The 22,065-nt window shown below is 39.0% G+C and overlaps 1 protein-coding gene across 1 annotated transcript; it reads left to right on the top strand.

Annotated features, from left to right (window-relative positions):
• Positions 1-883: 883 nt before the first annotated feature.
• Positions 884-21,622, top strand: Pwn (calcium-binding EGF-like domain-containing protein pawn). Its single transcript, XM_071779168.1, has 16 exons — positions 884-1,452; positions 13,112-13,427; positions 13,756-14,094; positions 14,376-14,611; positions 14,787-15,644; positions 15,928-16,101; positions 16,528-16,723; positions 17,215-17,456; positions 17,531-17,658; positions 18,021-18,291; positions 18,556-18,772; positions 18,840-18,965; positions 19,058-19,140; positions 19,225-19,349; positions 19,701-19,943; positions 20,544-21,622. Exons 1-16 carry the CDS (start codon positions 1,389-1,391, stop codon positions 20,649-20,651), a joined length of 3,726 nt encoding a protein of 1,241 aa, XP_071635269.1. The 5' UTR covers positions 884-1,388; the 3' UTR covers positions 20,652-21,622.
• Positions 21,623-22,065: the final 443 nt, after the last annotated feature.

The raw sequence follows: 22,065 nt of genomic DNA, 5'->3' as shown, positions 1-22,065 counted from the left end.
GCATGGTGGAAGTCAGCCAAGAAGACGTGACGTACATACTCGGCGGTGTACAGTGTACCCATAGCTATGGCATAGTTAAAGTGGGAGAAACCGTGTATGACCGTCCTCAGCCTGAGCCAGTCTCGTGTGAACGACCGTGAAGTGAACCTCGGATGGTGCACGCTCAAGGACCTTGAGTTCTTTTTTCGCGCTGGAACTCCGGAGCTTCGGGATAACCAGTGGCTGCTAGTTGACGGAAGTGGACTGATCGTCAGTGCGCTTTTCCGTGCTCGAATTTTGACAGAACGAAAAAAACGAAGGGGACCGAGCTCCCGCTGTCATTGATGATTTGTTCCCCAGAAGAAATTCGTGTTGCTCCAAATACTTCGTGAACCGTATTCATTGTGTCTTACGGATGTCTTTGGTGTGAACCGAGTGCTCGGATATTGTACCGAGGTATTTTAAATGTGAGATATAACATTGAAAAAACCTTGTTGTTTGAATGATATTTAATTTGTTGACTGACTTGTTATTCCGCATTGAATTGTGAACATTGCTTGCAAAATCTTGACCATCATTTTGCAAACTTACTGCCTTGTCATATTATTCAATATAAAAGGTACTTTATATTTTGATCAATCTGTGAAATATTTAAATTTCTACACGACTTCATCATAATCGTGAGATTGAAAAATTAGTTAACCGACGTTTTCTAAAAGAAGCGATACCTATTACTGAAACCACCTTGTTAAATATAATTGTCAAACAGTCTTGTATTTTGAAAAATTTATAAGCAATTTATTTTGGAGTAGTAATTAAAAAATGTTTTCTCTTTGAGAATCAAAAGAAAGTTGTCTGAGAAGAATTTTTGACAAAAAATAAAATTCTTTAAAGCGCAATTCAAAGCAAAATAGCAAGATAAAATAAATCTTATGACAACGGAATACAGTCAGTTTTGTAAAACGGGCTCCTATCTCATCGGATATTAAGTTAAAGTCCGGCGCGGCACATTGGCCAAAAACCTGACGTGTACACCGGTCTGATCCGCCGCCAAGTAGGTCAACCGGCGTGTGCGAGAGTGCGAGACTGAACAAGAGAAAAAAAGAAACACCACGAGTGGCAGGATAAGGGGTGGAGGGAGAAAAAGAGAGAGAGGCGAGAAAAAAAGAAAGAATGGCGTGCCGCAGGCATCGCCCGTGAAGTCGGCTCTCCCGATGTCCAGCGGCTCGTTGTGTAGGCTTGTGATTCAAAATGGCGGACATTGGTAGGCACCACAGCTCGCTTCGAATCGACGACGACCGATCCGGATGCGCGGAATCCTGAAGAAGGGATCCCACGCGACATCGCGTCCTTGACATTAGCAGTCCTTGATCTTGCTAGGAAAAGCGCGGGGGTTGCGAGAGCAGTCGATGATCATGGCGGGACCAGTTGGGTCGAAGGTCCTCGTGACCTTGACGATCCTTGCACTGTCCGGTAAGTCCGGGAGAGGAAAGGTTGGGATAGGGTAGTGAGCCAGGAGGTGGAGATGAAACTATTAAACATGGAGTTATTTGTGTTAAATGCGATGGACTCCTAAAGCGTAATGGAATTTATATTAAAAAATTCAACGAAATATTAACTGTATCTCATTTTAATTGTGAGTCTCTATTTATTAATCGGAGCAGCAAAATTATATATATTCGAGCGTGTAATTTGATCCATGATTATAATTCCGTTGATTGTAAAAAATAATAAAGTACAATTTAAAATATAGTTAGTGAGAGATAAATTTTCTATTTAGTTACTAATACATCCCGCCTAACTCGTGCGCATTATAAAGAATTATGACAGAGCGCAAGATTCGGTGGAGATATCAACGATCGCAATGTAATGTCGTCACGGTGACATTAACGCTCAGCTTAAGTATGTCGGCGTCACGTCATTTACTCGCGAGATAATTAGTATAATTTACAAAAAAATGCGATCTCTTGAAACGTATCTCGAACCTGTCCGATAGGTTTTTAAGCCAGCGGCGTGTCGGCATATTCGAAACCGGTATCTTGACCTCCACCGAAAAATTCGGCGGGCTCAAGAATGCTATAGAATCGAGACGCTTCATCGAATCGCACGTGGCTATTAAGTAATTAAGAAATACTTTATCACTTCCCCGTTGGACGTAATGTTCTGTGAACGTCTACGAGGGTACCGCCAGGATAATTATACTTATGCATGATGAATATTGATTTCCATTTTTTTTCGAGGAGCATGTCAAGAATTTATGCAAATACGGTGCGACTGCGTAAATAGAAATACGTCCGGTTTCGCAGCGGTGTACGCGTCAATGCTACCTGGAGGAGATAAGCGCTCCGGCATCCGTGTCGTGCCACTGCACGTCTGGTTTCGATACCACGTAAATCCCATCCTGTGTAAAATCATCAGGCTCGCAAATTTACACACACACACACACACACACACACACAATCCACAGAATATATACACGCTTATAAAGCACATACGGATGGCGAATTCAAAACAGAGATATTAAATCAGAATTTTATTAATTAATATCTCGAATTAATATTATAATTAATATTTCGTTACACATCGCAACGAAAACAGCTACGCAAAAAGATAATTGCACCGACACCACTCCTCTCAAGAATTGAAACATTCGGAGGTCTTTACATTTCAGATTAAAAAGCTGGCTACGCGGTTACGAAACGCGTACACGCATACGCAAAATTTGTCAATATAGTTTTAAGACCCGCATAAAATTGTAGGAATCGAATAAGTGATATGGCCCATATTTTCTCTATTCGTCTCTCACCACCTGTATCCATATCAAACGGAAACAAACGGAGGAAACGTGTAACACTCTTTTTACCAGATTTGTAGTCTACACGAGGCAAGTGTTCAATATTCACGAGTTATTTTAAATTCCTAAATGCGTTGTTTAAATATTGATTATTATCTATATATATAAAAGAAGATGTCCTGACTCACTGACTCACTCATCAACGCCCAGCCCAAACCCCTGAACCGAATTTTTACCAAAAGTATATGAAATAGGGGTAGAATTTCCCGGGGAGTGCTATAAAGCATATAATTTTTCGTTACCGATTTTTTAAAAACCGGTTTTTTTAATTTTTTCAATTTTTCGGGAAATAATTGATTGAATCTCAAAGAATTATACATGAAGTAAGGGTAGAATTTCCCGGAGAGTGCTATAAAATGTATTATTTTTTGTTACCGATATTTTTGAAAATCGGTTCCGGAAGGGGGAGGGGGAGGGGGAGAGAGAGAGACTATTTGCGTGTCTTAATACACATGTTCTTCGGGGCGAAGCCCGACGGGGCATGCTAGTCTTGCATATTACGATTAATTGTGTTTCTAATAAATAGACCGCAAAAGTTTAGAAAGTTTATAGATATATCTTGTTTCTTTCATTAATTTTATTATTTCAAAACCACTGGAGTATAAAACAGACATTTCGGTATGTCAAAAATATTTAATCATCGCTGAAAATTTATGCAAATCTTATGGATTTAATTTTGTACATTTTGACACTCGATAAGCGCAAGTCATTAAAGCTATGTGACCATTATTGCATTTCACGTATTTTCGCTAATTAGCGTTTACACTCTGTAGCATTAATATTGGATTCCGCGGCGCGTCTCTTCACGTACATATTAATGACTGACATATTGCAATCCATTTCGCGCTCATATAATTAACAATGATGTATAGAATTATGAGCTAATATATTCTCAAAATGTTGAAATATCGAATTGGCATCGTTATCAATTTACTGCGCAATATCGATACCCTTGACGCTCGATGCCGTAAGAGCATTCTTTTTCACCAATGAAAGAGTCATCGACTGACGCATCACTCCCGTAGCTTTCGTGAGTTTTACCGTCGTTATATCGGGCTTCCCTTTTGCGCAAGGAAAGATATTTGCATGAAGCTACTAACGTCATCGGGTGTGCACGCGCGGGAGCAACGACACCGCGAGACGTATATCCGGCATAGAGTTTCATCACTCCCTGACTTTCGCCCAACCGCACAAACCGTGAAAGTGTCACGAAATCGCTGCCTGTGCAGTAGAACAGAAACAGAAGACTATAGTTCAGGCTGCTCGGAGAATCGCTATTTCGAAGATCGACCGAGATAAGAATCCGTTTATCTGCTGAATTTTTACAAAAGCGAAAGTCGAAAGTCGAATTTTAAGCGAGAGTGAACTTTACGGCACGAAAGATGGAAAAGTGAACTATAACACTTGAATTGAAAGCAGGATAATGCTATTCATTATATTATAATATTTGAAATAAAGTTGAAAAATAGTAAAAACAATTGTTGATTTGAATCATTAGTCGCGAAAGATTGTAACACTCTTAAAGCGCAATTTAAAGTTTTGCTAATCTTTTGCCTCGCGGATAACGTGAGAATTATTTCACGGTTGACATTTATGGACTATCTCGCGCGGATATACGGAATCGCGTGCGCTCTCGTCACGTCACGACTACCAGCTTTTGTAAAGCAATCCATACTCTTTTGCGGTATAGTGTCACTTTCACGTGACACGTCGATTTGCGTGTGCGCAACATCGATTTTACAGCTCCGCATAATGTCGAATCGCACCGCGCGGATACGAAATGTCGCGTTTACCGGCGAAAAGAATAAATATTGGGCTGGAATGGGATACCGTTAAGTCTGCCGTTACCGCCTCGAGAGACGGCACATAGCACGGTACACACGTACACGGGTAACCTCTGTCAGGTTTCTTTCCTGTCCCTTTATGGTTGCGTTAGATGAAGCTTATCGACGACAAGTCAGTCCAAAGAAAAAAAAACAATAAAGAATTGGAAAAAAACAATAAAACAGAGTGTACAATATTTAAAAAAATATTAATATATTTCGTTTGTCTCATTTTGTTATTCGCCGTTAATTTAAATATGTGTCAATTGTAAATCGGGGAACCAAAATAGTGTGTCGAAAGAGTGGCGCAATAGTGGTACTCGAATTAACTCCGCTCCGCGAACAATAAGAGATGATTACTCGAGATTTAACGTAAGAACTATTATCGCGCGCGCGCATTATGGGAAATTCGTCGGGGCCGTGCGAACCGGATCGATCTTTTGAATTAGATAGGACAGGTCGGAGACTCCCATGCTTAATCGGCCACCTGCACCGCTTCTTGAAGTCACCCGTGCGCCTAATGTCGCGCTAATACCGGTTTCGGGTTAGTATCATTATCGCCGATAACAAGAAGGTATTTGTGAGATCGGTAATATTTTTACGTTTGCTCCTCACTCCCTCTCCGTCTCGCGCGGACACGATGTAGCGATTTCGCCGTTTTGAAAAAGGCGTTTCTATCTTCTCGTGAAAAGAACGTCCGTCGTCCTCTCTTGAAAATATGCGTTACCGCCGAACAATTACCTTGTTTTTCAGCATTCAGTTCTTTACCTACAAACCGTTTGTCGTGCTAACCCTGGTAATCTGCGGTTTCTACAAGTAACTATAAAAATCTTATCTTTATAGTTCTGTTTATACCCTGCCGTTGTCTTTTACACCATTGCGCTTTTCTGTACTGCTAACAATAAACTGCTGACGGAAACTGTTGGCTAATATTGATTTTCAACTTTTTTTTTAAGACAAAAGTTTATCACATGAAATATTCAACGTATATATGTAAAATTTTTGAAAACTAAGTACCTATAAGCTAATAGAATATGGGTATATTCTACACTTTCTCGAAGTGGAAGTCGCATAATCTCATGCACATATATTTCTCTATTTTGAACATTATCATATATCTCCTATATTATAGGCATAATACCGTTTTCATTCCTTGAAACAATTTCAATTCCTCTATTCGCGTTCTCGGACCGAGCGCGTCAGCGTAAGAAACGTTCTGCAAGAAGCTAATTAACGAAGTAAAAGTACCGCTGAAGAATCGTTGCGCCGCGTAGGTACTCTCTCGCACATCTTGCCCACTAATTATTTCGAGTACGATTGCATGCGGGCGACGCGACGTTTCGTCTCGCCCGGCCGAGAGGCGAGAATCGCGCGGTTTCCCGTGTTCCCGTCGAAGATGCAGAATATTCCGGTCCCCGCGAGAGGCTCGGCGGGACTGCATTCCGTTCGTTACGACGGCGCGGCGGCGGCGGAGCTCGCTATGCGATTCACCTACATTCTCACGGCTTCCCCGGCTTGCATTAGAAGAGATCGTAGTGCCCGTGAACTCCGTTACTTGTTTACAGCGCGCAAAACTGTAAAAATATTCTCCATTAATGCGCGCCGATAAAACGGCCGCTTCGCTGCGTGGAACGACCGACTGAAATTTTAAATAGACCTCAGACCGTTTCAACAAACTTATTCTGATCAATGTCGTCGGGTCACTTTGATTAGGCTTTTTCGTAGGAAATTCTCAAGAAGCCTTTATCTCTTTTGAAATTAATTGTTAACAAATTGTTATTAATTGTTAATTGTTTTTTCTTACATTAAAAGTGCTTAAATAACGATTTATCTTGTATGGCTGTAGTGATATTGATAATATAAGCAACTATTGATGTATTTATTTGATACCCAATATTGTAATAACAATTGCGTAATGGAGCATCTCCGATTGATCCTTTGTCTACGTGCGTGTCCAACATTTTTATGATTTGACACACTTTCGGAGAGATAACTGTGTAGCAGTCGAGAATCTTATTTACGCGCGCACACGTTGGGCATTGTATTTTAATCAGAACTAAAATTACACTCTCCCGCGCGCATGCACGACCAATTGTCAGCTCCTCCGTACAACCCAGGAGCGCTCGCTTGCAATTACGGTGTATTATCCTGTTACGCGGAATGTCCTACTATTGTGAGCATTAGGCTTGCAGCTGCAGCCGTATCTCGAGTTGCAGTGGATAGTTTGTAATGCATATATTACGCTGGATGCCATTGAGGGAGGATACCGTGAGAATCGAGGAAAATTGTATAGTCGTCGTTATTCCGAGAATGTCCCGTAGAGTCTGATAACTTCTATCAGTACACGCGGAAGAAAGCGCGGAGAGCGCGCGCCGTGAGCTTTTCCAGAATTTCTGCCGACAGCCACACGTTTGAATAATGTTCGAGCTTCGTGCGGAAAGGAAGCCGCGCGAAGGAATCTTATCATTAAGTACATCCACTTCCGCATCTTTTTTCTCACACATCTGAGATTGCAGTAATATCTGTATATATAAAATAAATAATAATTTTGTAACAGCATTTACATCAAATTAACTACATTAACGAAAGGAAGGTAACGTCGGCGACTTCTTTGCTGCAATCGACGCATTATTATCTCTTATCGAGAGGTTTCATCAAGAGAATTCACCAGACAATTCATCATACGGAATTTAAGATTTCCATTCTCCAATGAGAATTCCATTGAAAGTCTTAAGCTGTATATGCACATAATAATTTTGCACGTAACACGACCTTCTTAGAAAAAGGACAACGATATTCATTTACACGTAAAGGAACAAGCTCAAAGTACTTCAATGAGAGTTAATTTAGCGTACTTCATCTCACTCGTGATTTATCGTATCCTAGTACCATCAGTCGTTTTATCATTCCTTCGCATCAGCCTTTAGTTGATTTAATTAACGATAACAGAGCATTGTGCGCGCAGCAACGGTGTAGCGTAATGGAAAAGAAGTCTACATCGTGAACGCGCTGAATGCAATCCCAATCGTCCTCTTAGAAAGGGGCTTCGCATTCAAAATCGCGGCGTGTCGCACGTCGTTCAATGATTAATTGGGAATAGAGACGATGCGTGGCGGAAGTGAGGCCTCGCGGAAGAATAATACTCGCAAACTAGCCGCGGCGAACCGATTCGCGGAGGCACAAATGTGCTTTTTACCTGAACGATCGGGCACCTTCGCTAATGAATAATTAATAGTTGACGCGGCGGTCAGTCAGCGATGCGAACGGCTTTATCCGCTCGGCTGGATCGCATGCCCCCGCAAGAACATTAAGGTTCTTGTGCCCCCTCCCCCCCGGAGACATGAGGCTTAGCTTCCTATTATTTTACAGTACCGCCTGGACAATGAGTGCTGATCGTCTTCATGTTTTATCAATTTCCACTTTTGCGATACGCTGGATGTGCGATACGTGATCGTAATGACGACATGAAATGTAATTTTCTTCATATATGCCTGTCTTTCATGATAGGTACCTTGTCTTGTAATTTATCTCGTTGAAGGAATAATTCACCGGAACCTAGTAACGCAAGTAACAAATCGATTGCTATTATCTAATTTTCCAGCATTGCCTGGTAATCATCTCATCGATTCACAAACTTCTGCTTTCATTGTACGATCGCGGTATCAGTAATCACTGTAAATAACATGAAATTGAATCTTCTGCTAGCGTTTTTTTTTTTGTATTGAATTATCTCTTATAATTTCTATCATTAGGATTTCTGCTTGGAATAATTGAATAGCGGAGGATACGCGCTATTCAGAAAGACGTCGCGAATCTTGATACTGTCAATCTCGTTTCGTGCCATTGTCGTCAACGGTGAAAGTCGCGACAAGAGGGAAAGGCTCGTGAAAAAAAAATGGTTCTCTAATATGCACACTTTCTACGCGATAAGTCCAGATGCGATCGATGGACGCGTCTCGCCAGGGGTGCGAAGATATATTTACGTGGTCATGTATGTACATACGTTCCGCGGGATAGGCGCAATTAATTGTTTCAACCGATATATATTCCATATTTATGGACGATATTCAGGTCGGCCGTGGCCATTATCGAAACGTCGTGATCTAGGTATGCCGCGGCGCGTCTTAGTTTCACTTAAATTGCTTCGCGCGTCGTTGCATCCCCGCGCGGGGATACGCCATTGTCCGACACGTGTACGAAATGCAACGCGCGGTTAGTATTATATCCTCGGGAGAGATCCTGCTATCCGAGAGTCGAATGTAAACCAGTTGATTTGAAAGTAAAGTAAAACTAGATGCTATATTATGCGCGCGTTCAGACAAATAAATTATATTAATTATATCCGATAAGAAATTATAACTAGCCGACAGATTACATCACGGATGCGAAATAAAAAATCTCTGTTTGGTTACGGTTAGAGTTCGATAAGACAAGCTAGTGGATGTTCCGGTTTCGGTTTCGATTTCTTGATTAAAGAAAAAACCGGAACCGTTTAAATTACGGTACTTCTCAATTACAGTTACGATATCTTTAGTTCTTTTTTTCTGACGTTTTCGTCTTTTAAGTAAACAACGTAAGTTTTCTTTCTATTCCTTCTATATAATATTCGTTAATTCTGCTCTTTAATGCAATTTTTAATTTCTTATACGTATTAATTTTTATGATAACACTGTTCAACAAAAAAATGCACAGGAATGAGAACAATTATTTCTCATAGTTTTGTGAACGTTGAATGCAACGATCCCGTTTACTAAATTGCTCTATCACGTTACAATTCTGAGAAATTTGTAATTAAATTGTAAAAAAGGATTATTTTAGTGTATTTTGGCATATTATAACTACCAGAGATGTGCATTATTTGAAATAGATGCATTTTAAATGGAAATACAAAATGTAAAATGCCTATTTTGTATTTTGCATTTAAAATACTTTGTATTTTGTATTTTGCATTTAAAATACATTTTTTCAGAAACTACTTTACATTTCCATTTAAATAATTTTTATCTACCTATTTTCTATTTTTCAAATTTATTTTTCTTGCAAACTAAAAATTAATCGCGATATCAATAACACTGTTTAACAACAACAAAAAATGCACAAGAACGAGAATAATCATTTGCCATAGTTTTTTGGACGCTGAATACGATCCCGCTTATTAAACTGTTTTGTCACTTCACAATTTTGAGAAATTTGCAGTTAAAATTGCAAAATGGATTATTTTAGTGTATTTTGGCATATTATTATAACTATGATATGAGACGTGCAGAAGTCTATTAAAATCAAAATTAAGTATGTTGTTAAGACTTTTAGCCCTTAAAAAGAATTTGTTGTGTCGATTATGATTAAAAAGATATTGATGATTAACGATAGAGTCTATTTCGTCAAAGTTGCGATCATTGGGATCTATAAAATATTTTTTAATTATGTTATTTAAACTCTTAAGAATTTTTAAGTTGCTAAATACTAATCTGATGTCAAAATTGATAAATCCAATATGGCAGATATAAAAATTTAAAAGGTCGAATTTTTTTAGCAAAAATAGAGCAATTTGATAAACTGGATCATATTTAAGTCCAAGATTTTTTTTATTTTATTTTATATATTATTATAAGAAACGTTATTCTCGTTCTTGTGCTCGAAAAAAAAGTAATTTTTTGTTAAACAGGGTAGTTATAGAATTTTTATATACACTTAATTACCTAGTTTAGTAGATGGAGAAACATTATAATCATCGAATTTGAGTTTGATTTTATAATCGGGAATGTTGCGTTATTTACGTAACACGTATAAAAATTTTCGTTACATAAAACGAAAATGCGTTATATACAATTTTCCTGCAGAAGCAGGAGTATATAATTACGGAACAGAAAAGATCGAACGTTGCTTCCATTGTATTCGTTTTCACCCTTTTTGGTGCTTTTATTATGTAATTATGACATTAAAGAAGTAAAGCCTAGAAAATTACGAGACAGACAGACATTTCATTTGCAGTGCATTTCTGTGTGAAACAGATAAGCGTGTTACGATAATATTAAATGCGTTATCATCAATCGTATGGGAAAGATCTCACGGAAACAATTCAACGCGGCTGTCTTACCCTCCTTTACGCGATAAATTAGTTACTGAACGCGCGTTATTTGTTCATCCCTTGAATTATACAATTAACCTGCGCTAATTTCTTAATTCTTCTACAATTTTGGTGTTATTTGTATACATCATGTGCAGTTTTTAATTAGATATACTAGTTTTTTTAAGTTAGAATGCAAGACAAGAGTTCAATTCTTAGGAGCGTCTTGTATTCAAAATCCAACTACACTGCTACCGTTATAACGATTTCTCATTCTCTTTTTTTATAGATCTTTATTTTTTTGTGTGTCATTTCTGGATGTTGACTTTAAGGCACGGAAAATTCCGTATCTTCAGGTACGGAATTTTGCAAGCCATCGACAGCAACGTGCGAACGTTCACCTTCGCCAACTGTTTCTATATAATTCTATAACGTTCAATAAATGTTTTATTTTTTTTGCTGCATATCTATTACATTATAGCCAAGTTGAGACTCGCGACTGAGAGCAGTCAACAAGAATTAAACGGCCATTAAAGTCGCTTGAACAAGTGTCTGCCTGATCTTCTAAACAAAATCGATTTTGCTCCTTTCGGCTCGGCAACAAAACTAAATCGCGAGTAAAATCGAGACAAGTGGCCGACCGTGGTAGCCACTTCCGTCTATTCCTTGATTGGCTTTCCTATCGAGAGGCGATCTCAGACTGCCGATCGATTTCGATGCGGCGAATCGCCGACGATGCGCTCGATGCCGTCCGTCGATGTCAATGAACCTTTTTACCTTCGATCGAAAGGCGCAAGGTGCTATCGAGGTGCACGAGAAGGAGAGGAGAGGTGAGCAGAGGCCGAGGAAGCTGGTGAGGTGAACAGAGCGCAATCGTAATTTCATACCCGTCACGTTCGCGATTGGTCAAACGAGGCTCGATACCGGCCTCGAGAATGTCAACCGCTCGAGTACCGTTCGTCTACCGGCGCGGCGGATCGACCATGGAACTCGACTGTTGGACCTTTTTTACAACGGCCATGGATCGTCGCGCTGGCTGATCCACCCTTTCGCGAGAAGGAGAACGCTGAGATCACCTGACTAGTCGAGGGCAGGGTCACGGATACAGCCTCTCGATGGTCTCGAAAGTTCCCGCTCGCTCGGCCCAACGCGACATACGTGTTAAAGAATTTTTCCTCAGCCGGAGAACGGTGTTTCCTCTATTTTCTAATTGTTTACACAAATATTCTACTTCAATTTTTAACCGTCATGGTAACGTAGTGACTTTTTTTTATTAAAATATTTTCTTACAGTTTTTTTTTTACACATAACTTCCTTGAATTTATAAAAGAATAAAATTTACCGTAAAATTTCCTTGTTGTATAAAAATGTACAAACCTCAGAAGAATTATGTGTGAGAAAGAACATTTACATTATGCGAAATTAATTTGTTGAGGAAATGAGACTATTTACGGTACGACAGGGCAATCAGAATTACAGTAAATTTTCGCTACCCCGCGTACACAAAGGGCTATTCGCTGCGTATCTTCAGCATCGTGCGAATTTAACAGTTCCTTCCGGAATGAGGAACCTTTCTCGTTTAATAGGGCCGAGAGGTGCGAATCGACGATAGATACCGTAAAGTACCTTTTCAGTGTACCGTTTGAGTGCGAAATTATTTCATCTGTGTCTCGATCAAAGAAGTGCACGAGATCTTTCTCACGCGAGCATGGCAGGGCTAATTACGCCCTAACGACGATATAATTATACAATTTTTTTACGCGGCGAAATGAGGAAGTGACCATTGCAATTTAGCATGGTTTCTTTTTTCTTTTCATCCGCTGCAACAATCATTCCCGAGCGGCCCTCTTGCCCAGCCTCTTTATTTCTTACGCGCCGACACGACGCAACGATCTGAAGATATGCAATTTGGCCTTTTGTGAACAGCCGCGTTGATGCAATATGCACGAAAAAGGTTCATCAACCTTATACGCAAGATATTATATACCGCAAGTACCTCGAGCATGGCGAATATTCCTTATATGACCGTAGGTCTAATAGTCTTCACTTCAGTGGTTTACCGTTTTAATATTCGCGTAAAGTACGAGCGTGCATTATATTTAGGTTTATCGCCCTCGCGTATGAGATCTGCAATATAATCGAGCATAAAGCGTGATTTCCTGTAGCGTCCTATTATCGAGATCTCGATGGTGGAAAATCCTAGCTTGAAACTCGAACTAACAATTAAAAGCGCGCTACGTTACATATGTTAATTATAATATGTAACATTAATAGAATATTTTATGATAAACTATTCTTTCTTTCATATTGTGGAAAACGTCGAATATTGTTGGAAACGTTTTGATGGAATGTGCGAAAAAGGTGACACTGGCTTTCGTTCATTTGCAGGGGTGTCGGCCATACAGAACGATAAAACGTCCTCTCGAGTGTCCCGGGATAATATCGTGTTGAGCGCGAACGCTTACACCGGTCCCGAAAAAACATCCAGCGGGAGTCAGCCGGACGAGTCCCGGACTTTCCAACGGACCGTTCCAGCGTTTCAGCTGGAAAGCTCGAAAAACGTCAACGATTACGACAGGGAGGAGACCAGGCTCGTATTCAAAGATACGAGTCGCGACGAGTCTATCGACGAACTAACGTCATCGAAGCACGTGGCCCATATCGACGGTAATAACATCGAGGCGAAAGCCGGCGAGTACTATCAGTAAGTTTCATTTCCGTTTCTATGAATACTAATATAAGGGCGAATTGCACGCGAAGGGTTATATAAACGTAAATGGGTTCTCCGTATTGACAATAGTGTAACTATACGTCCTGCTCCAAGAGATGTCGACATTTATTAAAGTTTCAATTAACTCTGTGTTTTTGCTCTAAATGCGATCCAAATTAAATTAAAGTACTGAATATGTTATATTAACAATTAAGGCACGCGTGAGTTTCGTTTAGTTAGCGTTAATTTTGATTAAAAGCTCCAGTTTCGAAGTACGAAGGCGAATCTTCTAAAATCTAAAATAATCCGTTGTCACAAGCAGCATAGTGCCCACCACCAGCGAGTCGATGTCGGGGGAAGGACAAGGGGCTCCGCTGAGAGTAGATCTCCTGTCGGAGCCCCATCAGCTGGTTGGCGCGCCGAGGCAACAAGCACAGCATTCGCCAGTAACGGATCAGCAGCGGCGAGGTCGTCAAGAGATCCCGAGGATCTATAGCGAGCACGCGCCGCCGCCGCCGATTCTGCAAACCGCCGCGCCAGGTCATAGACAGGCGAACCCCGATATACAGGACATCATTACCGGAATCGTCAAGCTGCTCAATGGCAACGTGAACGTAGCCGCGAACACGGTGAGGCCGTTGAGGCCGATACAAGCCACGAGGTAAGCTAAATATCAATTTTTCTAACAGATATTGTATTTTACATTACAAAATATGACGATGCAATCAGGTTCTTTTAGCATCAGAATCATTACGATAATTTTTGAAAATTTTATGTCATCTACATATTTCCGCGTATATTTATAATATAAAAAAAATACTGAGAAACACTGACAGAGAAAAGTGCCTTTATATAAAAAAATTTGTATCGTATTAATTATACATTATCTGAAAAAAGGCATACAAGTATGTCTCATTATTGGCAATGACATCGAATTTGCAGGATCAACAACAGAGGACCACCCAGAATATCGGATGTGCCACCGTTGCTGACGGACTTTGACACTCCTGGCATGAATCCACCGCCGCCGCCGCCGTCGTCTCATCCTTATCCGTTTGAGAAGCCCCCTGCACCTGACAGACCGCTGTTGCCACCGGAGAGACCCATTAGGCCCTTCATCAGCGGAGTGCCATTACCGGAGCAAGTTGTGCCGCCTTGGAGTTGGGATTCTTCTCACAGTACGTTCTTCATCCGTAAATAATTGTGCACCTAATTAATCATTTATTTTGCATGGCTGCTTTAACACAACGGGACGTGAATATATAAAACAAAGTAATTTTCCGGGTAATTTTAGTAAAATGAGAATTATTTTATCATGATTATCCGGAAAATTAATCTGTTTTTTTTTTTAAGATGGAAACAGACGACCGGCACCACCTTACAAACCCTCGCTACCGTCGCTGGATTCCTCCTTCCATCGCGACAAAAACCTTTCGACGACGGAGAACTCGCAGTATGATTTAAAACCGGAATCCGAAACGCCCGACGAGAGCTCCACGATAAAGAAAGATGCCAGTCATCGAGAGACACTTATCGAAGACGACGATACTAAGAATCACACGGGCAATTCTAGTAAAGTCAGTAAAGATCGAGTCGAATTCACGGTGGCGACCGATGATTCAGCTATCCAGAACACGACGAAGAAACCGGAACTCGAAGAGTCCACCAAGAAGCACCATGTTACAATTCATAAGTATCATACACCATCGAAGGAAAACAAGATCAACGGCGACGAGACACTGATCCTCGGTCTCGCCACGGACGTCATTCCGACTCACTCGACGCGACATTCGGAGTCCTCGGTAGTGCCTTCGAACGGTCAGAGCAAAGTTACGAAATCTTCGAAGAGCGAAGAAAAAATTTCCGCGACGTCCAAGGGGGAAAAACCAATCGAGAAAACCACCTCGACCGCCACGAAGACTTTCTCGACCAGCACTTTGAATATCGAGACCAGTTCGTCGGTCCAAGTGATCGAATCTATGTCGACTAAAATTCTTCTTCAACCGACCGCGACTACCGTGAAATCAAGCGTCGATGCCAAGTTTGGTGTGAGTTTGGAGCCTAGCAGCGCATCAGACATTGAGTACATAGAACCGACGTCCAGCATCTCGACGCCGACTGATGGTCTGCCTACGACTTACTTGAAGAGCTCGGCCACGATGGAGAAGAGCGTCGTTCATCCCACCATTTCGATTTTCACGAAAAATACAGGCACGTAAAAAATTAAATAGAAACATATGTACATAAATATATCCCAGTTAACAAGGTGACGTTTAAGGACGTCTTAATGATATATTATTGACGTTAGAGACGTCATTAAGACGGTATTAATACGTTATTTGACGTCACCTTGTTAACTGGGATATTATTACGTTATTGTTATAAGAGTGTGTTTGTGCACCATTGTGATTATATGCATACTGATGCGTAATTCATAATTGATATCGTTTATTTATTAAAAATTAATAAATAATCTATAAAATAATTGTAATAGGATCCACTGAACGTTATCGTCCACGACCTGGAATTGTCTTGGATGATACTTTAGATTATACGGGAGCGCAAGGAATGCCAAGTCAGAGGCCTTACGCACCTTCGAGACATCCATCCCCCGGTGACGTCTTTGACGTAACAGTTTCGGCAATTCAGGGACCCGGAGGAAGTTCCGGTAATTTTTATGTCATTTTTTAATCCACGATCTACAATTCACGTCAGAATTCACGATAAAATATTATTTTATGTATCGTGTGCAATATGTGAGAACCATTTATAGAATTAAAAATACATTACAAGTATAAAATATAATACTAAAACATAAACATACATATCGAAATACATGGTATATAAAATTATAAATAGAATCCTATCGTAAAATCTGACGCGAATTATGGATCGCTTTATGGTATCTTTTTAGTTATACGTGCACATTAAATCATTAATTTAATCAATTTTTTATCAATTTTTTTCCTCAATGTGTGGAAATTTGTGAGTAACATTTTTTTTAACATGTGGACAATTTAATTATAGATTTTCACAAATAATTTTCTTTAAATGACTAGATTTTGACGACTGATCATTTTTTGCTTTAATTTAGGGGAGAGCGTTAGAGTATCCCTAAACTCAGGTGGTGATGTCATATTAACTTCCGCAGTGGGCGGAGAAGGTTTCGTGAGTATTGACGGTAAAAGAACGTATCTGAATCTGTTTGATAACACGGAACGGACGCCCGGACCCACTCATGTACAACCACAACCAACTAGAACTCAACCGCCACCCATCGTCGGTAGTGGGTATGTCTCGATTTCGTGATCTTTTTTGAGAATATGTCATCATTCAGAAAAAAATATGACAAGCTTTTTCGACGATTCAAATCTTTTTCTGCCAAATATTAGACGATTTATGAGCAATTCCGTGGTGAAAAATTTTTCCATATTTTCTCAGAAATTTTCTAAGAATTTCTTATATTTTAGATTTATGAAAAAATATGTCAAATTTGTCAGATATTTTCAGAAATAATTAGATGAGGATTTTTAGCGGGAAAAATTTCACATTAATTTGTCTGAGTTTTTCTGAAAAATGTTCCAATTATAAAATTCGTATAAAAAAAATTTGAGACAATCTTAAAATTTTGATGAAGTCTAATGTAAAAAATTCTGAGACATTTTTCCACCAGGGTTTCGTTTTCTGTCTTCGGAAAAAATTTCAGGCTGGCCTCCATAAGATGGACGATTTGATCAAAGATAAAAATGTTGCATGACAAATTTCTATTTCTCTTGCCCAGTCTCGCCATTCCACAACCGGATGCTCCTCCTGCCACTTCTCGTCCGAATGGATCAAATCGGAGGCAGCCACCGTTATATCGAAGACCGACGCAGCCACCTGTCAGAATAGACACTTGTATCGTGGGCGACACGAGCACATGCGATGCAAGTCAACATGAGGCTTGCGCGACGGTTCAAGGGGTATCGGCTTGTCACTGCAAGCCAGGATATGCGAGATTGCAGCATTCGCTGCCATGCAAAAGTTAGTATACGATTGATAATCGCGAGACATGTTGTTACGATCCATAGTTTGTATATTCCATATTTCTTTTTCAGAGATTGTCAGTATCGTAGTGTCAATTAGAGTTGACAAATTTTACGACAAGAAAGTCGTGTGGGATCGAGGACTGGCTGACAAGGACACGGAATCTTATCAAACTCTTGCTTACGAGGCCAATAGAGCCGTAAGTGCAAATTAAATTATTTAATTATTACTCGAAAACTTAATGAAATGTTTGAATAATAATTTCAACTTTTCTTTTAATAAATTATATATATTATAGCTAATAAAGTAATTAAATGGTTTATTAATATGTTTCTGACATACATTGTAAAAATTTTAATGCCGTATCTATATCTAATTAATAAAATAAAGAAATATGTATAAAATGCGCTAGAAACACCTCGACCAGTCACTTAATTACTTAATTAGTCAGAATACAATTTATTAATTGAGAAATTATCTAACCATCTATCTTTCTCCATTTATTAAATATAAATTGAATTATGTTATTTATTTATTACATGTATAATTTGTTCCGTATAGGTGGAGTCTGCCATGTCTATGACACCATTTTCAGACGAATATATGGGGTCGCTGATAAACAACATTTATCAAGGAGACGTAAGTCAAGGACAAGGCGGAGTTTTCGTGAACGCAACTCTAAAACTTACTTATGAGCCGAGAACGATTAGGCCAAGCTTAGCCGGTGAACTTCAAAGACATCTGCTAGGTGTTATTCATAGGAAAAATAACAACATCGGAAACAGTGCTCTGTACGTGGACAGCCCACCGGGATCTATATCAAACTTGCAAGGTAAATGCTCGATCGTTAATTGTAATTAGCAGCTATAACTGGTGCAATTCTAACAAACATCAAGTAACATGCAACTTAATTACATGCAAGCAAGATTGGAAAAGTTACTTTTCTAAAATAACTAGTTACCGATTTAAAAAAAATAACTCGTTCCCATTATCGTTACTAAAAAAGTAACGAATCGTTACTATTTTCGTTACTTTATTTAATTTAAATATATTTTAATAAGAATTTGTAACGTAAAGCATTTCTGGATTTTTATAGATCTGGACGAATGCGCCTCGTCGGAGTTGAACGATTGCCATTCATCCGCCAGCTGTACCAACACCTTCGGCGGTTTCACGTGCTCCTGCCACCCGGGATTGAAGGACCCCCATAAAAACGATCCTAATGAATCCGGCAGAACGTGCTTGTCGTGTCCCTCGACCTATTGCAACAATCGTGGCACCTGCTCTTATCAGGGAGACCAGATGCAGTGCACGTAAGTATAAACACGAATCCTGTGAGTGTTCGTCAAGTGTATTGAAAAATTTCTTCTCCATCTCCAGATGCACCGGCAATTATTACGGCGCGCAATGCGAGGTCGACGGCGAGGTCTTGGGCGTCGCCATAGGCGCGTCTGTGGCCGCATTAATAATCATAGTTTTGACTCTAGTCTGTCTCGTTATGTGGAGGTAATCAACGTTGAAAAAAAATTCGTTTCTTGATACAATTGTTATTACTATACATTAATGTGCGTGAACCCAACTGTACGTATGTTTTGCAGTCGTAAATGGTCTCGTGAACAAAAGTCAGCGGGTTCTCCGGTGTACGGTTATATCCAAGGTGGAATACCCGGTACTCTTCCAGGTAAAAATCAATTAGCAGCTAAATATAAACTTGATCTTTCGCTAGAGGATATATACATTTAAAGATTACGCGAATAATTTATAGGGACCTTAGCGAGGGTCGGCTCTGTGGGCACTCTGGCGTCCGTGAAACAAGGACCGCCGACGAATTTGCCACCTTACATGTGGGCTCATTTTGGGGAGCACATGGCTACAGCAAATCTATATGCGGTATGCATCTACTTTACTAATTAATAGCTATAATAATAAATACCAGAGATGTAATGAGAATTTTGTTATTGAAGAAAATATCGCGTAATTAAAGTTGAATTCAAATAAATGAGAAAAAATAAGAGCACGCATAAAAATAAATTTTAATGTGTTTATAAATAAATGGACGATAGGCGATATAAGCTTTACCACGTAAAGAAATATATGATCGTTATATAAGTCTTATCATGTGCAAGATACTAATTCTTGAATTTGCAAACTGGATGATTTCTACGTAATAAACTATAATTAGTTTTGCTTGTCGGCAATAAGGAACTGATCGAAACTCATGAACATTTTCTTTACTCGAAGACCGAACCCATGGGTCCTACGCGACCAAGCTCGGCGATGTTCGGTTATCCACCTATAAACGTTCACGGAACATTGCCTCCGATCCCATTACCGCGACTTCAGGCCCCATCACGGCCGAGACAGAGACCCCAACCAGATCCGGATAGCTCGGATTCCGAGCCGCAAGATAAGGACAGAGCCGACCTAATTCCTCAGAGCAGTGGTTTTCATGTGCCGAGGCCAAAGTCGAGATCTTCATTAGCGGTGAGTACCATTAACTTAACGAGTATACATATATATTTTATTTCGCGGAAAATAAAAAATTAAAATATATTGTGCGTGTATGTGAAAAGGATTATTTTCAAATTAAATATTTGATGCAGGGGATCAAGGATTAAAAAATGTATCTCCCTAAAGATTTAATAGTGCATTTTATTAAACTTAATAGTGTAATTGAATGGCAAATATGGAATAAAAGAAGAATTCACATTGATATATAACAGTTTTGAATAAAAATTGTATATTAATAAAAGATCCTTATAATCCCTTCACGTTAATTGAAATATAATAAGAGATAGAGATAAAAAGAAATAGAAAAAAATTCAATAATTATAAAGCCAATTCCCAAGACCGAAAGAAATCCAATAATACCGCAGAACAATTTTTAATTAATTTATTTTAAATTGCCATATTTTTGCGCAGATACCTCGTTCTGATTCTTTTCCGATTTTTTCCTTTCCAATATAATTTAAACTCTTCAATTTAATCTTAATCCGATTCATTTGTATTATCGTTTAATTACAACAACAGTAAAAACTAATTGATTGCTATAGTTATATATCGATAAATTGACTTATATTTCAGAATCAAAGCGGTATCTATAACGACGTGGAGTACGATCAGGGTGACGTTCATCATTTGTCGAAGAACAACATCCCGATGTCCACTTACAGGCCGTACTACAGAACGTGAAATGTACATCGCGAGAAGTAATACATTCGCGCACGTGTCAAGGGACGGTGCTAAATAACCCATCGCGAATTTATCGTCTAAAGTGCTCAATAAATAGTGCATTAGGACACGGTGCTGCTGCTGCTGCTGGTGCGACGTAATCCCACGATGGGAAGCTACGAATCCTTCCAGCGTCGTCGTGTGAGCAAACGTACCGTATGTGCGGAAGATTTGCACATGTGGACTGGAAGTGAGCCTATTCGTCTCCGCGCGGGTTAAGCGGATTAGATCTTGCTCGCTGTAAAGTCGTGTTCTTGTAGTCACGCGATATCGTACTTGCGATAGATCAAGTAATTTTTAGCGTAATACGCCGATATTTATTATTCGTTATTTGAGTTCGGATATATTTTGTAAAATCCAAAAATTTGCTTACGTTAGATAGTTTTATTAAGAGAGACGTGTATGCGACGATTGCATATATTTCACTATTTTAACTAACTCGTTATCACTGTTAGCTCAATACTCAGAATAAGAGTAATTTATAAGAGCAGATATATCGACTGTTTATGATTAGAGTTATAATTGTTAAGCAGAAAACTAACTGTTGCGTTATGAGTATTAAACAATTTAGTACAGAATTTAATTTTTATGTTAAATTACTTTAAGAATTTAAGACTATAACTGTATTAATATAATTACAATTAATTTATTAAAATCTTTTTGAAAGAGGTACGCTGAGATTTAAGGGCAGTAAATAATTATTTTCTTACGCATCATAAGATATTAGTATTTTAACTTATTAAGCACTCAATGTAATTATATATTGTAATTATATATTTTTTAGATTGAATACAAATGTCAATATAAAATTTAATTTAGTCTGTTTTTATTTTTTTAACTTGTTAATATCTGCATAAAGTAATAGACAGCAGAAAATTAATAGAACATGTACGAACTGCGAAATTAAAAAGCAATTATAAATAATTTAGCAAGAGCGATTAATTGAAATGTAATTAAAGTTTAATCAAAATATAATTAAAGAAAAAAATTATCATTTTGACATTAATTATTGAACAAAATTATGACAAAAAAAATATAGTTCAAATATAAAATACCAAAAATATAATTCAATATTTTCGCAGAATATATTACAGGTATACGCGATATCGAATTACGTGCAACGAGAGAAATAAAATGAATAATACGGATTTAGCGGACAAAACGTTATTTATTTCCTAGCAATGTGTGAAAATTTAAATGGTTTTAATTTGGTTGTTTCAGCGAGGAAGTCGCGTCGCGCACGTCAAGTGCCATCGATCCGCGTGACACATACGCGGTCGAGACAACATTGCATTGGCGGGAATAAAATATTTAGTCGGGTAAACTACCGACGAATGAACACTAGATACGTGCGTATTGGTATAAGTAGGGGAGG

Source organism: Temnothorax longispinosus, chromosome 5 (assembly GCF_030848805.1).
Source record: "Temnothorax longispinosus isolate EJ_2023e chromosome 5, Tlon_JGU_v1, whole genome shotgun sequence".
Classification (NCBI taxonomy): Eukaryota; Metazoa; Arthropoda; class Insecta; order Hymenoptera; family Formicidae; genus Temnothorax; species Temnothorax longispinosus.
Note: the sequence above shows the minus strand (reverse complement) of the source record. Positions and strands in the feature narration are given on the sequence as shown.

Coding starts and splice junctions, on each gene's coding strand:
- Pwn (XM_071779168.1), top strand. CDS start 1,389: ATGATCATGGCGGGACCAGTTGGGTCGAAGGTCCTCGTGACCTTGACG. Junction 13,428..13,755: donor AAAGCCGGCGAGTACTATCA/GTAAGTTTCATT, acceptor TGTCACAAGCAG/CATAGTGCCCACCACCAGCG. Junction 19,350..19,700: donor CTACAGCAAATCTATATGCG/GTATGCATCTAC, acceptor CTTTACTCGAAG/ACCGAACCCATGGGTCCTAC.